At 41.1% G+C, this 20021-nt stretch overlaps 1 protein-coding gene across 6 annotated transcripts in view; it reads left to right on the forward strand.

Annotated features, from left to right (window-relative positions):
• Positions 1-20021, forward strand: part of EPHA3 (EPH receptor A3) — a 186785-nt gene that overhangs the window by 161916 nt on the left and 4848 nt on the right. For 3 of the 6 annotated variants that reach the window (XM_032095521.1, XM_032095483.1, XM_032095492.1), the window contains exons 14-16: positions 5896-6084; positions 8187-8380; positions 19432-19587. In XM_032095521.1, coding sequence (XP_031951412.1) covers positions 5896-6084; positions 8187-8380; positions 19432-19587 — 539 coding nt within the window. Of the gene's footprint in view, positions 1-5895; positions 6085-8186; positions 8385-19431; positions 19588-20021 lie in introns of those variants that run through there. The other 3 variants (XM_032095503.1, XM_032095511.1, XM_032095530.1) reach the window with 2 other exon arrangements.

Genomic DNA, 20021 nt, shown 5'->3' on the forward strand with positions numbered 1-20021 from the left:
TTGGCTCTGAGAGAACAAGAAGGCTATGTGATAGTCATCTTTTTTTGCTCACTTTTTCTTCAAAATGAATCTTATGCTCATGTCAAGGGAGTGTTTCCAGGTGGGATGCTTGATCCCCAGCTGAAAAAAATGGGGACCACAGATGTGAAACAGAGCTTCAGTCCACTGGCAGAGAGCTGAGCGTTCATGCTCCTGCTGCTTGCCCATTTCACAAAACACAGGACCATTTCCTAGGCTGCTCTTAGCACTAATTACAGGACAAAGCCAAGACAAAGATAGTGCCACTTTTTAAAATAATGGCATCATCTCAAACTGTTTCGTGCCTAATAATGGCATTGTCCCCAAACTATTTCATGTCTTTAAAACTAAAGGATGACAAGTGCTTTATAAGCTATTTAAAAAGACCCAAAAAAATCTAAATTATAACTGCAAGTTCAAACATTACAGAGTGTGTATTATATTAATGTCCTCCTGTCCTCCATCTCCTCCTACTCCCAGTTCTCCATGTAGCATCCATGGTACTAGGGAAATTTACAGAGTTAGCTGCAAAGATTAGAGTTAGCTTTATCTATTTAGGCTCCTTTTCTACCTCTATTTTCCACCTGTAAATGTCAAAGCCTGAGAATGATTACACTGCTTTAAATCATAGTTGCAAGTCAGGCTTGATCTACCCTCAAGAAGCCCAGCGAGGCTTTCACTGCTCACCACTGCCTGGGTGAAATTTTACGTTGTGCTGTTCTCAGAAGCCGTGTCTGAAGCTTTGCATAAAGGCTATGAACATGTATCCTTTTATATATCAATAATTTATGTAGCCCTTTATATATCAATGCATAATCTGTGATATTCCTGCTATTGTACAAGAAGCCTGAAGGACAATGCAAAGATCACAACTGCATGTGTGAAATACGGCGAATCAGGAGTTGTAAGGAACTTTCCTGCCTGACAGGGTCATTTTTTTACCTCCTGGATTATTGTCACTGCCTTGATACCACAAAAGGCCTTTGGCAGCCTAGGGGCTCTGCCTGCTTACAGAAGCAGAAGCCAGTATGTGAATCAGGCTGACTGGCTGTTGGGATTTTTTTGTTTTTTACAGAGTCTTTGTGCCTGAGGGGATGTGCTGTAATTATCTACATTCTCCATATCTATTCACTTCTAATTGAAGCACCGAGATTGTATTACGATTGTCATTGTCAAATGGATCTGGTTTATCCTTATTATTTTTTCAATGTCTGTATGACAAGTGGGTGGACTAACGACACAGTATGAAGTGGAAGTGAATTTAAGCCATCACAGTTGTAGAGGGACCGTAATTGTATCTCTCAAAGACAATATTTGGGTAATCAGTAGATGAACTTTGACTATTTAAGCACATAGATACATCACCAGTGTTCATGGCATTTTAATGTAAATGCAGCCCATGCTGGACAAAAATCAGCTGTGTTTTCCCTATATATGCAAAAGCACAGTGATACATTCTGAGTGTATTGAAGGGTGTGGCAAGAAAGGAAACAAAACCCCATAAATTCTCTTGCCTGATAAGCACAAGGGAGAGGAACAGTGTTCTGTCATCACTGACTACTCTAGGAGGAGATAATTTCAATATAAAAATATTCATTAGTAAGGGACTGACAAGCAGCATCAGATAATTTTCAGGTGTGTAAGAAGGTAAGTCAGGCTCATCTCACTCACATGAAACTGTCTTGTTCTGTAGCAGTAAGATATCTCCTGAACTGTCCTAAGTTCTGGCATAATGAATGGATGTCAGACTTTTATCTTCGGCTTTTTCTGCAAAGTCCTTCTAGTCATTCAGTTAGAGTCCATTTTTCTTGATTCTCTTCTCCCCGGGCCTGTGGCTTAGGTGCCTGTGGCTGTCACCCTGTAACAGATTATAAATCAGAATATTGGAATGGGTTCTGAAGTCCTGGAAACAGCTGCCTTGTGCTGGAGTGCCAGACGTGCTGGAAATAAATTGAGGACTTCATTGACCTTAGATGAATTATACTGCAGGAATAGCAGCTCCATCCACAGAAGATAAAACTTTGGTTACTGCTGGCTCACTGATTTCAAACCCTGAGAGAGGTTCTCTGACCTAGACTGCCTGGGATTTTCAGCTGTAATAACAAACCCCTACAATTTCTAGCACCAAAGCTGTCTTTCTACTCAAATTCAGGGGGCTTGGCTTTATGATAAGCACACCCTTGAAGGGAGACCATGAAAAAAATATATTAAAGCTGTATTTGTCTTCAGAAAATAGTCAGTAAATATATCGTTGTTCTTGTTCTTAAACTATTCCAAAAAAAGAGTCAGCAAAATCTCTTTTTAAAAATAATTATAAGACATTTTTATGACAAACTGGGGAGCAGAATACCAAAATTACACTTTTAGACTCTATTCAGTGGCAGTTGATGTCTTTTTTTAATTACATTTTAATTAATATTTTTGTCTTATTTATGGTAATGCTATGTGTATCTGCAGGTATATAGGATTACAGCTGAGGCTTAGCAAAGAAAATTGGAGAGGCACTGACACACACTCATTGTAATGCGGATCTGGGGTTGCTGTACCTTCCTTTTTCAGTAAAGCAAAGCTTTAAAAACTTGTTTCATTGAGTTTCTAATCTTCCTGCAATAAAGCAGTCCCAAAATGTTAGGAGAGGAATTAATTACCTTTTCTTTTTTTTTTGCAAATCTATTTCTCCAATTGCATAAATGACTTTTTACATAAGATTATAAAGACCTTCTATCAAATATGAAATTCTTGCCCTTGTCTAAAGTGCTCATATTCTAGCCATGAGCACATTTTTCTGTGTGGCACCTGGCCATTATTTCTCTAGGGTTCAGCAAGAAGGGCTGCATTTCCCTATCTTGACATGAAACTACAAAAGTGACCCATGGAAATTCAGATTTTTAGGGAGCAATATTCTGAAAACTCAAAAATGTTACTATTTATGTGGGTCTGCTGGGCAGGCCTTGGGCACCTTGGCTTTGCAGCTGTGTCAGTCTGCTGAGCCTGTGGGACAAGTGGGAGATGCCTGATTAGGAAGTTCTTTCTCTTCGTGGTGGTGGGGTTTGTGTTGGTGTAGATTTAGGACACAGCTTTCCCCCAGGATTGACATTCTTTATTGAAAACCAAAGTTCACTACTAGCATAGAAAACAGAGAGATTGATTTCTTTATCAGCCTCACATCTAAAAATGTAAGTGGATTTGTTGTGAAAACACAAGGCTACAGGAGAGCTTTCCTTGTTTCTTGGCTGGGCCTTGGACTCACTGAGGGCCCCTGGACACTTGTAAAGGGAGTATAGTATTGCTTATTAATTGAGTATGAGAAAAACAAAGTCATTTTTATGTTCTTGGTGCTGTTCTGGAGCAGCACTGGGAATTGTGAATAAAGTTATAATGCATGGAAAATACAATGTACTTTTTGTGACTAAAGAACATCATCTAATGGATTAAATTTCCAAGAGAGAGACAGAGAGACTCTTCATCTGGCTTCAGTGATATAACAGTGGTTTCAAATACTCCAGTTTATTTTCTGTGTCCTCTTTGCTGGTCCACAAGTGATACGTTAATTCGGTGTTTACCTAGTTTTAAGGGTTGTGTGGAAAATGAAGGTTTGTCTTTTGGTAGGGAGCTCTGCTAAATAGAATGGGATCCATGAAAACCACATGCCAAGATAATTCCCTCCCTGACCTTTGGCAAGCCTGTAAGACATATCTAGTGACATTTTGGCGGTCTAAATTGTAGTCTGAGTCAGGCCTGCCTGTGTTGTTTATACTTAATTTAATTTGTGCAATATTAGCCATGAAAATGAAGATGCTTCAGTGGTTTTATGTAGGTTACGGGCGGGTTCGGTCGGGACGGAGACGGATGGAGAGATCTCTATAGGCAGGTCTTGGGACACAGTCGGTTTATTGTAAAGGGCTTGGGTATAAGGGCACTGCTCAGAGCTGCCAGACTCAGCTCTGAGCAGGCCCAAGAGAGTAAGCAGGTGAGAGAGAGAGAGAGGGTGTAAGAGCAAGAGTGGAAGTAAGAGTAGAAGTGGAAGAGAGGAATAGAGAAGTGTCTGAAGTCCTGGTTACAATACAATAAATCATCTTCTGTACTGAATATTCTAATTGTCACTAACCAATCTAATACAAGATACAAATCCTATAGCATTTACATACAGCCTATAAGAGTTCTTATATTACCATAGAGTGTTACATCTTAACTTCTAAAAACTACTCTTTGGACCCCTTCTGCTGAGCTAGTAGGGTCTGCTCTGACCCTTGGACCTGTTTGCAAGCAGAGGGTATTGTTCCATCAAGAGGGGATTATCTTCAGTGGCCATACCATTGTTTTCTAGTTGTTCAGTAACTAAGACCTGGTATTTCAAAAGTGGCTTTCATTTCGATGTTGCCTGTAGTTTTCATATTCCCAAAATCTTTTGTCAGGCAATCATATTTCCAAGGTTTTCCTGTTCCATCTTCCCCAACAGTTTTAGACTGTATTTAGGTTTCTAATTAACACGAATGCCTGCATTTCTGTTGTTAACCTAGATAGTCAGTCTAAAGCTGGTGACTGTATAGCTACCTTCAGGGCAGGAACAGTTTATGGAAGTGTAGGCAAAGCAGTAATATATTTAAATCTTTTTTTCTTGCTGGTTACTCAGTGGAAGTAAGAGCACTCTTCCCACACGATGGTTGTGAGGAGAGGTGTGTGACTGGAGTATAATGAGGGTGTCAGAAGCACTGCAAAGAGCTGGTCTGGTGTGAAATCTTCAGAATATATTCTGTACGTGTTGTGCATAACTGGAAATAACTTTAAACTCTCACAGCTTTTTGTACCAAAACACATTCACTCCAGAATTGTCTTCAGGAACAAGTTTTGCAGCGCTCTCTTTTAGAACTTTATTTTCTCATGTGTGACTCTCAAAAACCTCTGTCAAAGATGGTATCACCAGGAATTGTCTCTTGCCTCTAATTCTCTCATTTTAGAAACTCAGCCTGAGGTTCTTTGTGTGCATTTTACTAATTTGACCTACAGCACCAGGTGGTGGCCATGACCAGAGAGAGATGTTCCCCTAACTACCATGTTAATTGTACTGGTAGCTTCACTTCTCTTCAAGTTTGTCATTTAACGATAGCTTGCTTCTCTTATGACTGTAAAAAATGTCCGAGGCCGCTCTCCCGACTGACATATGTGCACTCTTCCCTCTGCACAGATGACCCATCTGCATCTGACTTTCTGTGACTGTCTCAGGGAGCTTTGGAATGGGAAATTTGTGCTTGTGGTCACAGTCACTGCCTTGTGCAGCTGGAGGCTTGGCTTTGGTGAAACAGAGCAGCATCATGGCCCCTCATTTTCCTTGAATGTCCTAGAAAACATGGGGTGAAAAGAGGTGAAGCCATGCAGGTTCCACACCAACAGGGAATTCACTTCAGTGCCTTAAAATCAGCCAAAGCCAGCCCTCCTGTGGTGTGCAAAAGGACCTTGGGTTATAAGCAAGGACCTTGGACTGGGTTTTTCACCTTTAATGCTGCATGACTGTTGTGCCAGTTTCCAAACATTTTATTACTGAAAATCAACCAGTCTTGATTTACCATTCACTCTTATCTGTGCAAATTATGCTACACATTTTAGATATATATATATATATATGTATATATGTATGTATGTGTATAAAGTATGTATCCTGTCCTGGATATCTATACTGTATATAGATAAATCTGTGGTAAACCTACTAGATATCAGAAGATTTTGCACTGAAATGTATTTTACTCTCCCTTTTGCTCCCATGGTAAATGGCAGCAACGTTTTCCAGCTTACACTGGGGTTTTTTTTCACACCAATATCACGATAACTGAGAATCTCAGAGATAAAATAATCAACCACACAAAATCATATTTGTTGCAGGACAGTCAGATGGACTCTTTGGTTTTGTTTTGCTCCCAGGGGGGCAAGATTCCCATCCGATGGACGTCTCCAGAAGCCATTTCCTATCGGAAGTTCACGTCAGCCAGTGATGCCTGGAGCTATGGGATTGTCCTCTGGGAGGTGATGTCTTATGGGGAGAGACCCTACTGGGAGATGTCCAACCAGGATGTGAGTAAACTGTTATCTGAGGTTCTCAGATTAAGGAAGTTCTCAGAGTAAGGAATCAAGCTGTGGAAGGAAGCCAAGCATGATGAGACTGAGTGGCTCTGAGTTTTTGATGGTGACATTGAATAAGGTGGAGAGATGAAAATCTCTGCATCTCCCTGGTTAAGTAAAAGTTCATTGGAACTTAACAAATCCACCATCTTTATAGCAGAGTGCTTTGGACCTCTGAAGGAGCAGAGTAGAGAATTTTATCCCATTGGTGGTTTCCTGTAAGATGATGCAAACAATTCCACTGCAGTGAGGTCACTGCCTTTTACATTCTTTAGTTCGTTTTTAGAAAACCCTCCTAAATTTCTGTTGATCCCCTTTGGTTCCACTGGTATAATATTCTATAGAAATTTTCTGTAAATGTCAAATCCACTGAATAAATTGCTCTTGGCACTTGTGAAAAAGAGAAGCAAAGAATTTCTGCTAAGAGTTTAATGAAACCAAAATGCTTCTGGAAGTAATCAATGGATAATTTAGAGAAGGAGAGTGATCTGATTAGACTTCCAATACAGGTTTCTTTGTAACATTAGTAAACTGTCCAAGCCTGCAATCCAAATGATTAATGGAGGTCTCCCCATTTTTTAAAGAAGCATAACATTTCTCCAAAGAAGATTTTCATTATATCTGTTTTGGGTTCTTCTTCTGTTGTTTTATTAATTTTAGATTCATTCCACAGGAGTTACTTATGAACCAAATTTTATGGAGTGCAGTCGCTCACACAAATAGATTTTCCAAGGAACTGATATATATTTTTACAAGTCCTGAATTAAAATAAATAAGTCAGTAACACAGTTGTAGTTAAACATTTTCTGTACTACTTGATGTTAAACAAGGAAAAGGAGAAGAAAACTTCCTTTAAATTGGTACCTCTGCAACCCAAGTCTCTGCAGAAAACAATGCATTTCTTTTAATTGGTAATGAATGTTTTTTCTATTGTTTGTGGAGGTTAATGTATCCTGTCGTGCAGACTGATATGTTAGTGGAATGCCTTTAATAATATCCCATTAAAATCAGAAACAGAAGGATTAACCTATTTATGTGCCTCTCCTTCATGGCTGCTTAAACCATTAACTGTTCTCTTGTCCTTGTTCTGATTCAGAATAGTTTGTTCTGCTTTTCAATTAATTGATCCAGATAAAAAGGAAAGATTAACAGAGTACGGCTTTGTAATTTTCTACTTTGAATGCATTGGGGTTTTTTATTCATGGTGCAATAGATCCTGTAGGCCTGATCAAGAGGTGTTAGACTCTAGTGAAAAGGCTGGATTAAACAACTTCTGGACAACGTAAATTCTAAACTGTTCTTGTTTATGTGTGTGTCAATCTGGAAAAATTATAGACAATCTAGACAAATTTTATCAATCTAGGCAAGTTATACAAGAATTGTATAACACTAACAGAAAGTGTATAGGTGTCTGTGATGTAAGTTTTAAAAACATTTTGTGGCCCTGTGAGATCATCCACGAGACCTTTCGTCTGTTGGTTCAGGATGTCCCGTTAGTGGGCAGGTTGATTTTTCAGCAGGGTAGGTTGTTTTTTCTGTTGTTTTTTTGAGTTGTGTCCACTGGAGGATGTGGAAAGGTGTTTTTTCTGTTGTTTTACGAGTTCAGTGTCCACTGGAGGATGTGGAAAGGTTGCTTTTTTCTGACTTTTTTTGGACTCCAGTGTCCACTGGAGGATGTGGAAAGCATGTGTTGCTAAGGATGATCAGAGGAGAGATATTCAAGACCTTTTGAAGGTTGGCATACTTAAGCAAGCACTTTCTAACTGTGGCTTTTGTTTATGGATTCAGTTGAACGGAGTGTGAGTTTTTGAGATCCTTTGCACACACTCACCTTCTTCAAAGTCACACACTGCATCTTAACTCCCTTTTCTGCATGCCTAATCTACTGCCTGGTTTACTTTGCAGATAAACGAGAGGCATTGCATGACAAGGCAATTAGTGAATAAACACGTTTGTTTAAACTCAGAATGTCCACGTTAATGCTCACAGAGCTGATAAAAACCAAGTTGGTGTAAAGTGCCTTTAAGTTTCCACAAACTTTTCTCCTTGTGCAGGTGATTAAGGCTGTGGATGAAGGGTACCGCTTGCCACCTCCCATGGACTGCCCAGCTGCCTTGTATCAGCTGATGCTGGACTGCTGGCAGAAAGACAGAAACAACAGACCCAAGTTTGAGCAGATTGTCAGCATCCTGGATAAGCTGATCCGTAACCCCAGCAGTCTGAAAATCATCACCAACGCGGCGGCAAGGTGACATAGTAGATCTTACATTGCTCATGAACCTCTTTGATTCCTTCATCTCCTGTAATTAGGATTTGTTTGCTCTCTTTGCTGCCTCTTCACCCTTTAACTGTAGCTGTTTGTAATCTTTAAGGATACAGAATGCTTCCGGACTATCCCTTTGGGAGAAGGATTTAATATTATTGGTTTTATTATTGCTGTTGTTTTTATTAATTATTTGCTATTATTTATCCAATTTGTGAAAGATTTTTATTCTAAGGTTTTGAAACCCATTGTAGAATTGAGCAGAGTTTTATGAGAAAAGCACAGCTGGCAGATTTGGCCATCATGTGATCTTCCTTTTCCTTCTGCTCTTTGGTGGTGTTTTAAGTGCTTAGTGTTTCATAGGTTACAGCCAGCCACGTTCCTAAGTATCTTTCTGAATGGGGTCCAAATACACTTGTGCTCTTCTCTGACAAGTCATGTTAACTTTAATCATATGAATAATGTTTCTTTGCTTTCTGTAGTGCTCACAGACTTAAAAATGCACTTACGCTCCCTCTTAGATCAATGTGTTAACTAGGAATTAATTTTCAACCTGTGCAATATTCCTAATTGCATTAAAAACTTTCATTTTTAATCCTGCGTTTTCAACATGCTCTGAAACATCATCACTATGATGAGATAAGAATTATCTCATTGAGAGTGAGCAGCTGAAGAGTGTGTTGACACCTAGGGGCATAATGAGGATGTGGTGAAAGAAGAGCTTTAGTTAAGTAGGGTTAAAGAGAATTCGTTTGTACAATGCACAAAATGTCATACTCTTACTGGAGGGGTGCAAAAGATGTAAAATTATTTTTAGCATGAATGCTAGTGCCAAATCCTCTGTCAGCAAAGCAGGCAGAGTCAGGAAGAAATGCACTCTGCTTCTCTGCTGCTTCAGACCCACGCCTTGGAGGTTGTTCTGTGTTTCACTGGGCAAGAGACCAGAGCCTGACACGAGGCAAGTTTCAAAAGGGAACACAGAAGACCTTCCTGTTAGACCTTTACTTGAGATGCAGCATGCTTCCCACCATGGCAATTGAATGGGAAGGCACAGAAGGAGCAAAGGCAGTGGAAAGAACTGCATTGATCCTGCAGCCTGCTGTGCGACTGCCATGGACCTTGCCTCCTTCTTCTTGGCCCCAGCTTTGTGCTGCACCCTCAGCTAGAGACTGACCACTCTAATTACCTCCTACTGCCACGCCAGAGAGGAGAAAAAGAAAGTAGAGATGGGAGGAGAAAGGCAGTCATACTAATGGGCTTTGCTTTTAAATTTATATATTGAGAGAAGATGGCTTGCACACTAGTTATGTTTCAATAATTTGCTTCGTGAGTCTTTAACACATAGGAAACCACATGCTTACAGAAGCAATTATGTCTAGGAGTTGACAGAAAAAAAAACAAACAACCAACCAAACAAAACAACACCACACATTTTTGGGAAAAACACCAAACTGTTTAAACACCATTTTCTCAGTCAAGTACATTCCTTCCAAACACCTTGCACCCCTATTTGGCAAACAATTGGTGCAAATAATTATTTTATAGGGATATGCTGCAGCAATCTGCTGAATAGGGGAGTTGGGAATCGTAACTATCTTGTCTGAGTTTGGAGGCTTGATTGCAGAAACCGGTGCTGCATATTTTGCATTCCAAACAGAAGCAAAATGCTCCCTGTTTGCTGTCCTTCCAGTTGCAGATTTGAACCACAGCAGAGCTGAAAACAACATGAAACCATAATTTCCGGTTACCTGTTCATAGCCAGTAGAAGCTGATATCCTCTAATGGAGACCAAATTCAGTCTGAGCACTGTTTCCACGTGCTGGGCTCTGTGCAGGAGCTCCACAGTGGGATATTGTTCCCCTCTGTCTCTCTCATGCTCTCTTTGCTCCTGATCCATTCTGTGCTGGTGCAGAGGGGTGGCAGAGGCTGCACATCCCTAACACAGTGCCATGCTCTCTGCTCATGGGGAGGGAAGGAGGGAAGGAGGCTGCCTGCATGGTAGGGGACTTCTCACAGCTGCTTTAGGTGAGCTCTCAGTAAAATGCTCCTCCTGCTGCTGCTTTCACTTTGATACAGAGCGCATTTCTGAGGAGGGCGGCATCAAAGGGGATTTTATTCCTTGCTTCCTTCCCAATTACCCTTCCACTGCCACATCCCTGCACATTCCCAAGCAGTGCAGTCTCTCTGCCTTTCTGCAGCTCCTCACTCCCTGCTGACAGACAGGGCACTGTGGGGTCCCAGCATGGACGAGCCCAAGCCCTTCCCCTCTAGGAAGGAACTTGTTGCAGTTCAGGGAATGTGTGATCCGTGATCTCTCCATCTCACACTCTGTCAGTGTCTGCAGGCCAACCCAGGCTGTCCTTAAACACAACCATGTAAAAACACAAATGAGGGGTTGCCTGTGCCAGGTAACCATTGTCAAAGCAGACTAATCTCAAACCTTAGACTAATCTCAAACCGTGGACACGGCTGAAAATCTGCAGCCAGCTCCACACCCCCTTGGTGTCCTGCAGAGAGGCACTGGTGGCAGGTAACAGCCACTGGTGCTGCTGGCCAGGGACTGAGCCCGGAGGTTCAGCACCGCCTTTTTGACAGGCTGACAGAGAAAAATGAGGCTGAAAAATGAGAAGCAAGAGTTAAAATGGGCTTGGGGCTTGCCATAGCCTTGTGTGCAGGAATACGCAACTGATATTGAAGGGCTGTGAGTCAGAGCAGCTCCTGGAGAAGGGGACACAGTGGGATCCCTGCCAGTGCTCCTCTGCTGTCAGCAGCCAGAGAGGGACAGACATCACTGCAGAGGGAAAGAACTCAGCGACTCGGCCCCGAGGGCTCCAGGGACTCCATCTGCTCAGATGGCTGCTCTCAGTTGTTACTTGAGGCTGCAGCACTCCCACACCACCTCTCCTCCTACCCATAATAAGCAATTAATCTAAATTATAGAGGTCCCAGCTCTCTTTTAGCCATGTCTGTGGTGCTACTGGAGGAATGCTAAAGCTTGATGCCCACCATATGCTTGTAGGTGTTCAGAATATCCTCGGTCAGGGAAAAATGTTTAACCTGACGACGTCTGCTGCAGCTGCAAAACCTGTCTCTTCTTACAGATTTTAGGGCTGATGTTTGTTTAAAATAGTCACAGCACTGTTGTATCCTATTTAAAAAACATATTTCTGGAGGTGCATAGGACATCCCTGTCCTCTGGGTGCTGGTTGCTGTTAACTGACCTCCACTGGAAGATGTGCTTGGCTGTACATCTGATTCCAGGCCACAGCCCAGGCATGTTTTACACTAATACCTCACAGAAGAGGAGTCAAAGCCTTCAATTCTCTCTTTCCTTTAAAGTTTTCTATCCCTTCAGGCCACTCCATGGCATCTAATAATTTCTTGATGCCCGAGGGGATGTTTTTATCCTTATTGATCATTGCTTTGCAGACCATTCTATGTGCTTTTGAACCTTACACTGACAAAAGGTTTTTGTAGCCTCAGCACAGCAAACGTTTCATAATACCTTTCCTGGTGTTGTGTTTCATCTCAGATTCACGTGAAAGCTCCTTTTCTATTCCTTGTAAAGTACAGAGTAGGGCTGATTTCTTTCTTACCTGTCAAAATTCACTTTTTAATCAGGTGGCCACCTTGAGCTCTTGCTAGCAAGACCTGCACTGGTTCTGGACACATGGGTTTTTGTGTCCCTTAGGCTGCCTGGAGTTAACCAGCTCTGTAAGGGGCTGTAGGAGCAGAACTCAGTACAAGCCATGTGGTTTTCTAAAGCTCAACCTCATGATATTTTTATTTGATTTATGTCTTGCTGTTCTTTCCTGTTTTCTGAACATGATGTTCATTTTTCTAATGGAGTCCTTAGGTTGTTTGGATATCTTTAGGGTGGAAGTGAGTTCATCGTTCTTCCAGTTTTGATCAAGTTCATTATTTTTCCTCTCTAGCTTATTTTTTTTTAGTCCACTGTGTATTACTTCACATTTGTGAGCATTTCATACAGATACAAAGCAGATGGAAACTTTTCTCAACTTGGGTTGGGGAGTCAGAATCACTTCACCCACCTGTGAGTAAGTTGGTGAGGCTGAAATGGCTCTTTAGCTGTTGTTTCATTTGTGAGGGGAAAACATGTAACCCAAGTCATGCAACTGGAAACACTTTGTGTGCACTACAAATCTGAAATGCACTTGTGAAAATGATTTTTATCCATTTCACTTTTTTCACTTATTTATATTTATGATTTTTTTTTATTCTTACTTATATTCCTGATTCTGAATTTTTATATATATATATATATTTACAATGTATATTACCTTTTTATGTATATGAATCTTACTTTTACATGGCCATTTCAAAAAATATATTTAAAACATGGAGTGTAATTTAATATATCTAAAGCATTTCTGTGTCTCAAAGCTGTCATAATATAGTGTGATCTTGAGGTATCAGGGTTGTGACACGGGATTCAGGCAGCTCAAACGTTGTGGCAGCTTTCCCATATTTGCTGTGATGTAGGGGGAACTGAAGCCCTTTAGTCTTCATGAACCTATGAAACAAGGAGTAGCCGAGTTAGTGCACAGACCTCTGCCAAAAAAAAAAAAAGGCACTTGAAAAAAAATTGAAATTTGTTTCTAATTCCAACATATGACTTTCAGAAATTCTGGATTTCTGCCAGGCCTCTGACTGACTGCAAAACTGATGCGGCGTCTGCACAAAAAAATCCCAGCCTGCTTCTGTGTTTGCTTTTGGTAGAGTGAAAGTGTCAGGTATTGCTGCTGTTGTTTCTTTACACTGCAAGCACATGTTTAGGAGACGAGGAAATAATTGTGCTGCAAGGATGGGGAGAAGAACACCTGAGAATTCAGGATATTTCAGAAAAATCGTACCTGAAATTCTTTTCATATACCCCAGAAAACTTAAGGAGTGAGGGTCAGGTATTCTTCCTGATGAAAAACTGTGTATGAATAATTAATTCCTCATACATTCTTTTACGTATTAGCAAGTTGTTTACAATCCTAGCTTGACTTTCTTAAATTTGATGTGTTGTTTGAAATACCGGTTGAGGTAATTTCCTTGAGCAGTCTTTGGAAGAGCTGTTATTTGTGAGTAATTGATTTTAAGGGCTCACTGGTAAACACGTGCTTTGTTGTCTCTCATTGTGCTGCTCTCACTGGTGTCATCCTGAGACATCCAGGGGCAGTGTTTACAATTTGAAGTTTGCTCCTCACAAAGTTTATTTCCACTTAAAACCTGATAATTTGGTGGAAACACTCTACCTTCTAGCTTGGTAGGATTTTTATGAAAATCAAGCTCAAAAGGAGCAGTGAACAGGGCAAAGAAAAAATTCAGACTTGCTCCTTTTTGCAGCCTAATTCCAGCTCTGTTTTTACAAAAATATTTGCAATGAAATTACTGTTTAGATTGGCTGAACATTTTGTTGAGAAGTTCTCTTTTTTTGCCATTCAGGTCAGAAGGCCTCAGATGCTTGACATATATTGCTGACCTGCTGTAATATTGTTTGTTTGCTTCTCCTTGTTAGGAACTTCCAGGGTGGAAGAGAGAAGGAGATTTCAGTTTTCCTTGGATGTTGTCAGGGTCTTAACAAAGGGGTTTGAGTTTGGCCAAATGCTGTGTAGAGCAAGATTCTGTGTGGATTTTAAGCTTCGTTTAAAATCCAGCAACGACATAATCTGTGTCCTAAACCCAGACTGTTCGCCCTAAAAGAATTCAAGTAATGTAAACCTAAAACTCCAGCTCTCCCTCTCTCTGAAGCCTGCTAAACATAAAATAGTGACTTTATGGAGGGGGGGGGAAGAAACTGAACTACAAATCACAAAATGGAATACAGTAAATTCTACTTCTTGGTGTCTGAACATAGTTTGGACTGTGCAGGAGTTAAACTGAGGAGATTTTTAGAGACTTCATTCAGCTAGAGACAGAAAAGCCCTGTTTTCACCCGATTTCCCCAGCAGTCATTATTACTGAGCCTGGGGCAGGCACGGCTCACCCATTGTCCCTTCGAAGTGAGTAGATGGAAGTGAGCTGGGTTCCCTGTTAACAGTGACAGTAAAACATCTATTGGCACTTTTGCACCTCTAATTTGGTGAAACTCGGGCAGGAATTTGCAGCAGGCCAATTTGGGTACTGCGTAATTTAAAGAGAAATGCAGCTGGACCAGCAGGTGGCCTGGTGGGGAAGGGAGGCTTTGCTGTTCAGTGACTCCCGAGGTGTTTTCCTTCTGCTGCTCTCAGCTCGTGGAGCCCTCGTTAGTGGGGGTGGCAATTCCACACTGGGAGTGCTGGAGAGAGGAGCTGCACGGAGCCATGGCCGCGCTTCTTGTGGCAAAAGTAGAAATTCACGGTGCTGCCTGAGCTTTTTATGTGTTTCTCATGTATTTGTAGCTGTGTAGATGGCTGTAGCTCCAGTACTTTTCCTGTCCTTTCCCCCTAGATTTTGGAACAATAAGCTGACCTTCTAAACACATCCCTGAAATATTGTTTAGATTAATAAATAATATTTATTCCAAGCAGGGGACCTACAGTAAGAAGTGGGTCAGAGAGCCCCTTGGACCAACTCCAAGGGGCTGACCTGGGGGTGGGTTACTGGGGCAGCTGAATCTCCTATTGGATGTGCCTGTTAGATATCCTAATTAATTAACCTTATAAAATTGCAGAAATTTGATTTCAGGGTGTGCCCATCAGCACTGGGACACCTGGAAGCTTCCAGATAAAGGTCTGCTTTTTACTTTACTATTCTAACACTGCTGCAAGGGTTGGTTCTCTTTTGATTATAGGCAACAACAGTGCAGCCAAAAGTGAGACGTAAAGGGAAACTCTCCACAGCAAATGCTAGATTTTAAGCATTTTAAGAGTTTTATATAGCATTTTTCTCTCCCTCTTCTGAGGAGCCTACAGACTGTCCTAACAATAATAACTGGTTGGCATTGAGGGTCTGTCAGGCAGCTACACATCCCAGGAAATGTGCCTGTATTTCCTTAAAAGCACAGCTTAAGCAGGGTTATGAAAGGAAAAAAAAAATTCAGCAGCATGCTGGTATTTTTTGTCTTTAGTGGTTTGGTGTTGGGAAAAAGTAAATGTAGAAGCATTGACACACCCAGGCATATGATTTATTATCCCACCAAGATGCTGAGAAGATAAAGTATATTGAAAATCATGTTCTGAGAGGCAGCTAAAGGAGTAGGGAAGACTGAAGGACTGACTTTTGTTGAAATTTTATTTGCTTATTATCCTAGAGGAAGCTGTGGTAAATTCGGGACTTTTTAGCAACAATGGAGCTAAGAAACAAGAAATATTGACATTTAGAGAGGTGTACCATTTTTTCAGCCTCAACTGCACTGTTTTTCCCTTTGGTTATTTGTATGGCCCCTCTCCGTTTCTCCAGCTCTCCTTTCACTCCAAGGAGCAGCCCAAGACCTGCTTATTTGGAGAGTATGAAAACATCACATGAAAGCCCTGGGGAAATGCAAATTCCCACCTTAAGAGGTGAATTGTACTTTAGGGACTAAATTACAGCCTGCTAAGAGCATGTTAAAAATGGGCATGAAGAGTTGGAACTCTGAAGATTTTTATCTTTAAGGTCCAGGGATAATCAAGTAAACAGAATAACTCTACTGCTCCTTGGCATGGCATTTATTTACTGGTTTCCTGTTATATACATTTGTGCATATGACTCTGATTGCTGTAGAAGATAAAACTGAAATTTGCTTTCCGTGCCACCTGATGGTTTTGAGTTATTTTGCTCTTGAAAGAGAATTCTTGTTAGACTTGAATTCTGTGCTTCAGCTTGCCATAATCATAAAGCCCATAGGATTTGTGTTCCAACCAGGCTCATAGGGAGCAATTTCACTTTACAAAATCAGCTTTTAATTACCTAAAATTTGCTACAGGAAATTACTTTATGGGGTTTTTTTTGGTTTTAAAAAATGCTTTCCTCTTTAAAAGAAATTGACTGTGGAAAGGAAAGTCCAGATTTTAAAAACTGAAGGTTGGTTGTGCTGTTTGGAGGAAGGGATGGAAGGAGAGAGGCTCCTACAGTACAAAGTCTGGCATTGTGTGTGCACAGCTCCTCTGTGTATTTGCAGAAGAAGTGGCAGGACATTTTCATATTCTTTGTCTCAATTCCTGGATTTTACAAGTAGGTGTATCTCCTTGTCTCCCCACACAGCAGCCAACCAGAGGTGAGATTTTCAATGCTGTAGTGGGCCAGGTTGTAATGATGTTTTCTGTGTTTTTTCTTGTTAGTAAAGCAAGTTTTTCCTGTGTTGTGACAAAAAGCTGTGCTAATGACAATGCACCATAGTTCTCCTCACTGCAGATGGCTCAAAGGTTAATTCCAACTGTTAAAGTAATGAACACATCCAGAGAAAGCTTCCAGCCACAGGATGTTTTGTAACTGGCATCTCACTGTTCAATTTGTGTCTCCAAACTGAGTCTTCCTGATTTTTTTTTTCGGGGCACCACATGTCAGTAAATACAACTTTGTAGATGGGGCCCACAGTCAGGGTGAACAGGATAGAAAATCAGGGTGAACCCGATAGAAAATCTTGCCATGACTGTCAGAAGATGACATGAGAGGGTGTATCATAGTCAAGGCAACAAAGTAAAAAGAGTTAAAAAAACAAAAAAAAAAAAAAAAAAAAAAAAAAAAAGAAAGAGGAGGGGAGCAAAGAAAAGATGGAGAGAAATGTTCTATTTCACTTCCCCTGAGCAAACATGTAATTTCCATGATTTCTTTTTAATGACTCTCTTCTGAAACTGGTAGGTACTGATTTATGAAAAGCTGTAAAGGATCAGGTGGAACCCTGCAGGACGTCGTTTACAGCTGCACAGACTGCAGCCCGTCTAATTTGTCTGCTAAAGTGTGAGCTCATGGCGCACATCACCCAGACCATAAATTTCGTGCTCAGCCCTTCTGTCTAGGGGCTGGGTCAGGGGGAAAAAGCCTGCCAGGGTGTGCAGATGCTCTGCAAGCCCAGCTTTCCCCTGGTGCACATGAGGAGACATCACAGACTCTTTGCAGCAAGGCAAATTCCTGCTCATTGATAAACAGTCCAGATGTCCTCTCTGAGGAGGAAAGTAACTAATTTTTGTTTGGAATCCTGCACGAAGAAAAATGATACTTTACAGTGCTGGTTACTCTGAGGTCACTCACATTAAAATTAGGTCATATTTTTTATCATAATGATACTTTGATCCAAGTAATAAACATAAAGGCTCTTTTGGGCCATTCTAATTCCTAATCCTAGAGACGTGTTCTGTTTCAACTTGTTTATACTTTTTTTTTTCATTAGTGATTCTTCAGTCGGACCTTGTTTTATTAGACTTAAGTTAAAAAGGCATACTAGGCTGGGGAAAAAAAATAATCCATGCTTTATCACTAAGAACACTTCATAAATACTCTTAATTAATATCTTGGGATTCCAGACACTATACCCAGAAAACTGTAAATAAAAACCATTGGCTCTTCATGGGACAAACAGTAGTCAGTGAAATTCAGGCCTTACAGCTACTGATTAAAATTATCTTGGGCCTGATTATCAAATTGAGGGAATTTAAAGCTGGGTATCATGTAGGTGTCTAAGCTGGTGTTTTGAAGACAGACCAGGTTTTTGGTGTCTTCTGTTGCTTTTCTTTCCGTGGATGGCTGTTCCCAGCATGTGAGGTCCAGAGTTGTTGCCAGTGATCACAGCCCTGGCTGGGCTCTGGAGGGAAGGTAGCCAGGCAAAAGCTGCCCCATCAGGGACATCACAGCTCTGGGACCTGGGGAGAACTGTGTTTTGGAGTTAAGATTTTCAAGAATCCAAGTAGCTCTTTAATTATGCCCTGCATTCCCAGAAGGGGAAAAAAAATTGTATTAACTTCCTGAGCCTGAAAGAAATCAGCTGATTGATAACAATCGGGAAAACATCAGAAGTAAAAAGAGCTGTTTAATGTGTGGCCATACCAAAAATCATTGTTCTTTTCTTCAAAAAGATGTAACTGTAATGTTACTTCTGTAACTGATGAGGTATCTCCTGATTCCAGGGTAAGTCAGGTGCTGTTGTAGTGCTGCTGAACTTGATGGAATTTAAGACATGCTGGAATTGAGAAGGATTTGGATTTTCTGGGCTTTCTATGAGGTTAAAAGCACTGATATTTAGATACGTGGTTCTCTTGGTGCCTTTAAAATCTCCTCCTATTTATGTTTGTTCCTGTGCTCAGAGATGACTTGGGTATGGAGTGAAGAGAGTGTTTTACAACCCAGATCAGTTCTCCAGTTCCAGTAGCTGTCACCTACCTGTTACACTGTGTAATCACTGCCTTTAAATTATGCTGTCAGTCCAGCCACTTCTCATTTTCAATGCTTTCAGTGACAAAAGTCACTTCAAATGGGTTCAGCAGCAGTAGTCAGACTCCTGTGCAGGTTATAGAGGTAAAAAGAATTATGGGGCAGAAAATAGGCTGTGAAGTTGCAGAGATAACTGCTTTGAACATTCTCTAGTTCAGTCTCAAGTGCAGCACAGCAAAGCACATGCTTGGCTTTAAGCCTGCAATAAAACAATAAAAATAAGGTACTTTACTTATTGTTGAGGCTTCTAACTTAGTAGCAACACTTAGGGTTTTTCAGTGGGCCACAATATTCTGAATATTTGACATGACCAAATCCTACCAACACGCTCGACTTGGAGCCTGGAGTGTGCATCGTTTGTGTGATGTTTGGGACTGGGTGAATCCCATAAATATAATCCGATTTAGTCTTTGTAAATGCTTTGCACATTAAACTGGGAGGTGACAATATGCTTTGTGAATGCTGCAATGATTTAAACACGGGCATGGGTAGCTGCTGCTCTTCAGCAGGATGATTACACAGCATTTGTCAGAGCCACCAGCATCAACCCCTGTGGTGGCTTCGGCAGCTGAGAACTCCCACAGACCAACAGCAAAGCCACATCCAGCCTGGGTGCTCCTGCCACTGCTAAGTTTAGATACAAAGTAAATCTGTTTCTCCCTCTGTTCCCTAACTTGCATTGCGTTATTCTGTCGTTTCAGGCCGTCAAATCTCCTCCTGGACCAAAGCAGCATCGACATTTCAGCCTTCCGCACCACGGGTGATTGGCTCAATGGGCTCCGGACAGGGCAGTGCAAGGACATTTTCACGGGTGTGGAGTACAGCTCCTGTGACACAATAGCCAAGATTTCCACAGAGTAAGTTGGAATCTGCTGTGGATTTTCCTCACAGGTACAAGTTCAGGCATAAGCATGAAGGTAGCACTTTTATATGGTGTTTCCAGTTCTTAGCTAAAATTTTCTTACATTTAAAGAGACAAATGGGAGCTATTTGTTGTAGTTGAAATACTTATGAAGGAAATCTATGTCTGCTGACTGTGTTAAGGCCATGGTCCCACAGCTTTTTCTCACTAAGTACAAGGAAATTCCCTGTTTATTCCAATACGGTAGCACCGTGCATCCTCTGGTACACTAGCGTCACTTTCTTCCACTGAAGTTTCTCTGTTGATTCTTTGTATTCTGTATTTTATATGGGAGTTTCTCTACAGCTGGCACATTGCCAATCTTTCCCTTTTTTGCCCAGCCTATATGTCACCAAACCAGGTGAGGGTGCAAACTCTTTGTTGCTGTTT

The sequence above is a fragment of the Corvus moneduloides genome, chromosome 2 (assembly GCF_009650955.1).
Source record: "Corvus moneduloides isolate bCorMon1 chromosome 2, bCorMon1.pri, whole genome shotgun sequence".
Lineage (NCBI taxonomy): Eukaryota > Metazoa > Chordata > Aves > Passeriformes > Corvidae > Corvus > Corvus moneduloides.